The 6,936-nt window shown below is 37.1% G+C and overlaps 1 protein-coding gene across 1 annotated transcript; it reads right to left on the bottom strand.

The window, feature by feature from the left end:
* Positions 1-2,782: 2,782 nt before the first annotated feature.
* On the bottom strand, positions 2,783-5,960 carry LOC149818658 (uncharacterized). The gene is made up of 5 exons (XM_089986269.1): positions 5,808-5,960; positions 4,483-5,078; positions 4,244-4,352; positions 3,845-4,165; positions 2,783-2,962 (listed from the first exon to the last, which is right to left on the bottom strand). The coding sequence occupies exons 1-5, from the start codon at positions 5,958-5,960 to the stop codon at positions 2,954-2,956; spliced, it is 1,188 nt and encodes a 395-aa protein (XP_089842395.1). The 3' UTR covers positions 2,783-2,953.
* Between the last annotated feature and the right edge of the window lie 976 nt (positions 5,961-6,936).

Below are 6,936 nucleotides of genomic sequence, written 5' to 3'. Positions count from 1 at the left end.
GTTTATGACAAGTTAGATACCAAAGAGGGCGAGAAGAATATTTATAGGCTTGCAAAGATGAGAGATAGGAAATCGAGGGATCTGGGTATGGTTAGATGTATCAAAGATGATACGCAAAGGGTTTTAGTCAAAGATGAGGAGATTAAGGAGAGATGGAAAGATTATTTTGATAAGCTATTTAATGAAAGTCATGCTCAAGATCTTGGAGACTTGTCCATTCCTTTTCATGAGATGAATCGTGACTTCATGTGCAAGATTCAAAAGAAAGAAATTACAGAGGCTTTAAAGAAAATGAAATCAAGAAGGGCAGTTGGCCCAGATGGTATACCTATCGAGGCTTGAAAATGCTTGGGAGAGAAATGTTTAGAATGGTTGACAAATCTTTTTAACAAGATTTGGCGGACAAATAAGATGTCTAATGAGTGGAGGAAGAGTACTTTGGTGCCTTTATATAAGAATAAGGGTGATATACAAGATTGCACAAACTATCGTGGTATAAAACTCATGAGTCATACTATGAAACTTTGGGAGAGGGTGATTGAGTCTAGGTTGAGGAAGGTTGTCATGATATCGGAGAATCAATTTGGTTTTATGCCTGGAAGATCAACTATGGAAGCTATACATCTTCTTAGACAACTTATTGAAAGATATAGAGAGAGGAACAAAGATTTGCATATAGTTTTTATTGATTTAGAGAAGGCATACGATAGAGTACCTAGGGACGTTCTCTGGTGGACAATGATGAAGAAAGGTGTTTCTCTCAAGTACATTAGTATAATTAAAGATATGTATGAAGGAGTAGTAACCAATGTCCGCACTTGTGGAGGGGTGTCAACCAATTTTCCGATAACGGTTGGGTTACATCAAGGATCTGCTTTAAGCCCTTTCCTATTTGCGATAGTGATGGATGAGCTTACGAGATCAATTCAAGAAAATGTACCGTGGTGTATGTTGTTTGCTGATGATATTGTTTTGATTGATGAGTCTAGAGCTGGGGTTAATGCTAAGTTAGAATTATGGAGACAGACATTGGAAGCTAGAGATTTTAAGTTGAGTAAGAGTAAGACTGAATATATGGAATGTCGGTTTAGTAAGCAACGAAGTAGTGATGGGAGTGTAGTGAAGCTTGGTGAGCAAGATATACCGGTGAATGATTATTTCAAATATTTGGGATCCATCATTCAAAAGTATGGAGAAATTGATGGAGATGTAAATCATAGGATAAAGGTTGGGTGGATGAAATGGAAAAGTGCTACTGGAGTGTTGTGCGATCGTAGAATGCCATTGCGGTTGAAGGGAAAGTTTTATAGGACGACTATTAGACCCGCTTTACTATATGGTACGGAATGTTGGGCTGCCAAGAGACATCATATTCAAAAAATGAGTGTAGCTGAGATGCGGATGCTTAGATGGATGTGTGGAAATACAATAAAAGATAAGATTCGGAACGAAGAGATACGTAAGAAGGTAGGTGTTGCACCCATTGAAAATAAGATGCGAGAGAATCGTTTACGGTGGTTTGGACATATTCGGCGAAGGCCTAATGATGCTCCAGTTAGAAGGTTGGAGAAATGGGAAAATATATTAGTTAAAAGAGGTCGGGGTAGGCCTAGGAAGACTTGGATGGAGATGATAGGAAAGGATATGAATGCTTTGAACCTCACCGAGGACATGGCGTTGGATAGAAATGATTGGAGGAAAAGGATTCATGTGGAAGACCCAAAATGAATTTCTTTTTTGGTTCATATCGCTGACCCCAATTGTTTTGGGATGAAGGCGTAGTTGTTGTTGTTGTTGTTGTTGTTGTTGGTTGGGTTATATCAAGGATCTGCTTTAAGCCATTTCCTATTTGCTATAGTGATGGATGAGCTTACGAGATCAATTCAAGAAAATGTGTCGTGGTGTATGTTGTTTGCTGATGATATTGTTTTGATTGATGAGTCTAGAACTGGGGTTAATGCTAAGTTAGAATTATGGAGACAGACATTGGAAGCAAGAGGTTTTAAGTTGAGTAAGAGTAAGACAGAATACATGGAATGTCGATTTAGTAAGCAACGAAGTAGTGATGGGAGTGTAGTGAAGCTTGGTGAGCACGAAATACCGGTGGATGATTGTTTCAAATATTTGGGATCTATCATTCAAAAGTATGGAGAAATTGATGGAGATGTAAATCATAGGATAAAGGTTGGGTGGATGAAATGGAAGAGTGCAACTGGAGTGTTGTGCGATCGTAGAATGCCATTGCGGTTGAAGGAAAAGTTTTATAGGACGACTATTAGGCCTGCTTTACTATATAGTACAGAATGTTGGGCTGCCAAGAGACATCATATTCAAAAAATGAGTGTAGCTGAGATGCGTATGCTGAGATGGATGTGTGGAAATACAATAAAAGATAAGATTCGGAACGAGGAGATACGTAAGAAGGTAGGCGTTGCACCCATTGAAAATAAGATGAGAGAGAATCGTTTACGGTGGTTTGGACATATTCGACGAAGGCCTAATGATGCTTCAGTTAGAAGGATGGAGAAATGGAAAAATATATTAGTTAAAAGAGGTTGGGGTAGGCCTAAGAAGACATGGATGGAGGTGATAAGAAAGGATATGAATGCTTTGAACCTCACCGAGGACATGGCATTGGATAGAAATGAATGGAGGAGAAGGATTCATGTGGAAGACCCATAATGATTTTCTTTGTTGGTTCATATCGCCGACCCCAATTGTTTTGGGATGAACGCGTAGTTGTTGTTGTTGTTGTATTATCATGCCATAAAAATAGACCAAAGATGAAAAAAAAACAATATAAAAGAATAAAAAGGAAACAGAAAATAAAAAGAAAAAGAACCTAAAACTTGAATAACTGTACAATAAACAGCTCCATTTGCATGCGGAGTAACTGGAGTGTTCAAATGGCTCTCTTTGATCTAGCTACTTCTGTGCAAGACAGAGAACAAACTTAACTCCTCTACATCTTACAAACAAACAAACAGTTAAGGAAAAAACAAAAAAAAAAGTATAATCAATGTTTTCTGTTTTTGTGATAAAAACAAGGCAATGAAAAAAGAACAAAAGATACATCAACAAATGGAAAATTGACTATTGCTCTGCCATGGTCTAATGAAGATTTTATCATAATTTGGCAGTACAGAAAAACACTTAAATTATCAGAATATGTGTACATATGTTTAACATAAAAGCACAAGAATGTGTTTTATACAAAATTCATGCCAAAAGAACTAGGAATATCAAGAAGGGCACAGTCATCCACTCTGAAGATTCTCACAAAACTATTGATTAAGAATAGAACGTTGTAGTTTCAGAGAACATTAAAAAAAAAACACCCGAACGACAAAACTATGAAGATATTGTCCAACAACATACATAAGCATGGCCTTTGATATTTCTATTACAAAGTCTAGTGATACTGCTATTCAGTTCTTATGGAATAAGATCTAACACCTTCTTGAGCCTTTTTGCTAAAGCAATGCATGACCTTGTTTCTATTCAACAAATCGGAAGATTGAACCACCAAGATCGCTTCTAAAAACAAGTTGGCTAGAAAGCTATATTACTGCCACAACCTTCTTGTTTCTAGTCCATCTGAAATATGAACTTAGCAGATTAACAACGAGATCTTCTAAAGAAAAGTTGGCTGGAAAGTTATATGAGTTTAAAATTTGATCCCTGAACCACAAAACATGCTTAATGGGAAGATTCTATAGGTAGTCATAAGGCTACATCTTGAAAGAAACATAGTAGCATCCAATTGTAGATCAGCTTAAATATCATGATCATGACAAGAAACCAATTGCTCAATAACAAGCTTAGTACAGCATAAGAAGAATACCTGTAACCGGCTGCATATCTCAATAACTTCGTCAATGGGAGCCCAATCACCAAAATTCCTCTCCACAAACTGGTAGGCAACACCACTTTTCCCACTACCAACTACAAACAGCCCACCATTGACCCTGCCATCACCATTTAAATTGGATTTTAAACCAGTAGCTGAAGCTAGTCTGTAATTTGCGATGGCCTGGGGGTTCAGGAGGAATCCTGTTAAAAAATTGTCTCTTAGCAATTTTCCTGCACCAAGAGCCTTGAAGAACCCCATGCTTCTATCCAAAATCACCGTTCCACTCCAGTAGCGAGGCCAAAAGTCTTTCACCTTTGTATATTACAAAACCAATAAATGTCAAGAAAATTAGTTTGAGGAAAAAAATACAAATACTTGGTGCGGACATACCTCTGCCTCTATTTGTTCATTAAGAACAGCAATCAGCTGAACTCCCATAGCATCAAAAATTGGTTTCCTTGAATAGTGTTGGTGAGCTTCAGCTCGGCACATGATGCACCTATAAAATTATGGCACTCTACAAAAGTTAATTATGGTTTACTGCAACTAGGAAGCAAAAGGAAAACAGGTTATGAAAGGTAGATCCATGCTAAAGAGAGAAATTAAAGTGATAATCAAGGTTTAGCTACCCAGGGCGTCGAAGACAGAGCAACACAGCTGGTCTATCACGCCATAACTCGGAAGCTTTCATGGTTTTCTTCTTCAATTTCACCAGTGGCTCCATGCCAAACTTATACTCAGGTGCTAATTTCTGAACTGAGATGCTTTCGATCATAGAATAAGGTGCAACATCATCAACAACAGGAGGAGGTTTTATAAGACCACAAAGCCTAGGCTCAGCAGGTGCTGATGCAACAATACCCTTGAAAGATTGCCCTCCATTGATTCTCAGTTCTCCTATAGATTTTTCGCTTGAAATCGAGCTTGACCTCTGACTCGGAGAAGAAGCGGTCAGGGTCTTCTGAGATGCACTAGACCTAAGCTCACTTCCATTCCCATTTGTGCCAATAGAAGTTCTTCGATAAGGAGAATGCGTGGAAATTTCACAGGCAGTGGTTCCACCTACGAACCGAGCAATGTGGCCTCTCTTCACACCAAATTGGAAAGAAAGAACACCAGCACTACAATTCAGAAGCTCAGCCAAAGATTTGCCAGATGCCTCCATCCTATCCCCATATACCATCAGCGAACGGTTATGCAAATATGATCTGATTTCCAATGCATCCTAGAATAAGATCCCAAAAAAAAAAAAGCAAATAAAACAAAAATCAACCAAACAGTATGAAATTACTGCTTAAACAATGCTTGATTACAACAACAACAACACTACGCCTTCATCCCAAAACAATTGCTTGATTAAGCTTCAAATTTTGTCAGTAAGCATCATGTATGACTCAAAAACCTTTAATCATTTCGAACAAAAAATGATAAACCTGGAAATAAAAGAGAAAAATAAGCAACCAACCTTGACTTCTCTTCACACACGAAACAACATGGAAACAGGGCTGCATGTTAAAGGTATGAATCCGAGAACTTCACCTTGACCATCATGGCAAATAATCTTGAAAATATCAAGACAATTACGTAATGTCGATTTTCCTCCATCGTTTATATCAATTAATATTTGAAAAGATAAAAATAGATGCGATTCTACCCACTTGGTTTAGTTCTTTTATAAATAAATAGATGAGAAAAGAGGCTAAATCTCAGTGAATCATGATAACTAGCAATACTACATTAAAACCTATATCACGCATTTCAAACAATATAGAGAAAAGCAGGAAAATGTGACTTAATCCGATTCGTTTTCTTTCTTTCTTTATGAATAAATCGATGCGTCAAGAGGGTAAATCTCAGCTTATCATGAAAGCAAACCAGACCAGAGCGCACTTATGTCAAGCCTTAACACACTGGATAGAAGAGAAGGAAAGGCAAGAGGAGAAAAATACAATACTTTCTGCTTAGCAGTCATATTGGCAGCATCCATGTCCTCCGAGGTCATCATCTTCAGAGTGGGCACATCGTCCCAGCCTTCTTTAACAAGCTTAGGGAGTATCTCCTTCAGAACCCCATCACCAACAAACTCCTCCACCGTGAAAGATGCCATAGCCCTCACCAAACCAATCCCAGCTACAAGTAATCCAGGATAAACACAGTCTGTATATCTTTTCTCCCTCTTTCACCGCATAAATCCAATTAAATTCTGAAGGTGGACCCTCACCTCATTTAGTAATAATTTAATAACAGAGCCCCTAAATTGATGCAATTACTAAATGCTACCAAATACTCCTTCGAAATGTATGACATCAAACAACTAACTCCTCCAAGAACAACCAACTTCTCCAAAATTATTGTTTGGATGTAAATAGCGAGCTCTAGAAACCATCAAAAGCAATAAAACAGAGCCTAGTGATGAGGTTTCTGAAGTCCCCACAATGTGTCAGATGATCTAAGCCTCAATGAAAGCGAGTGAACGCTATAATGATTGTGAAATTTACCTTTTTAGTTGTCATGATGAAAACATGGCAATGTAACGAGAAAAACTCAGTTATATATATATATATATATATTATATATATATATAAAATATATATTTTATGTTATATATTTATATATATATTACATAAAATATATATACACACGGCATGATGAGTGAGTCCGAGGCCGACCGGCCTATTGTCCACCTCTAATCATAAACTGAGGCTTTAAAGTGTTTCACATTGAAAGAAATTAAAAACAAAAAAGTTGACCACTATTGCAAGTTCTTTCATTTTGTTAATAAAAGAGAAGAGCCCTATCGAAAAATAAATAAAAAGCCTATAAAAAAAAGAGAAATGAGGAGAGAAGATGAAAAGCAATGTTGTTAGTATCGGTATGAGACCTGTATCGTTTGGCCAGCAATTCAGGTGAATCGACCCGATACCGATACTCAAGTAAATCGTTTTGAATAGGCAAAAATAATATTACGCGTTAATTAGAACTGGCACGTGTTGAAGTCATTAAAATAATATTAAAAAATAATTTTAAGTATTTATTTATATTTATTAAAAAATAGCCAATTCAAGGGAGAATCTTGTGGATTT

The sequence above is a fragment of the Nuphar pumila genome, chromosome 13 (assembly GCF_984573655.1).
Source record: "Nuphar pumila chromosome 13, dmNupPumi1.hap1.1, whole genome shotgun sequence".
Taxonomy (NCBI): domain Eukaryota; kingdom Viridiplantae; phylum Streptophyta; class Magnoliopsida; order Nymphaeales; family Nymphaeaceae; genus Nuphar; species Nuphar pumila.
Note: the sequence above shows the minus strand (reverse complement) of the source record. Positions and strands in the feature narration are given on the sequence as shown.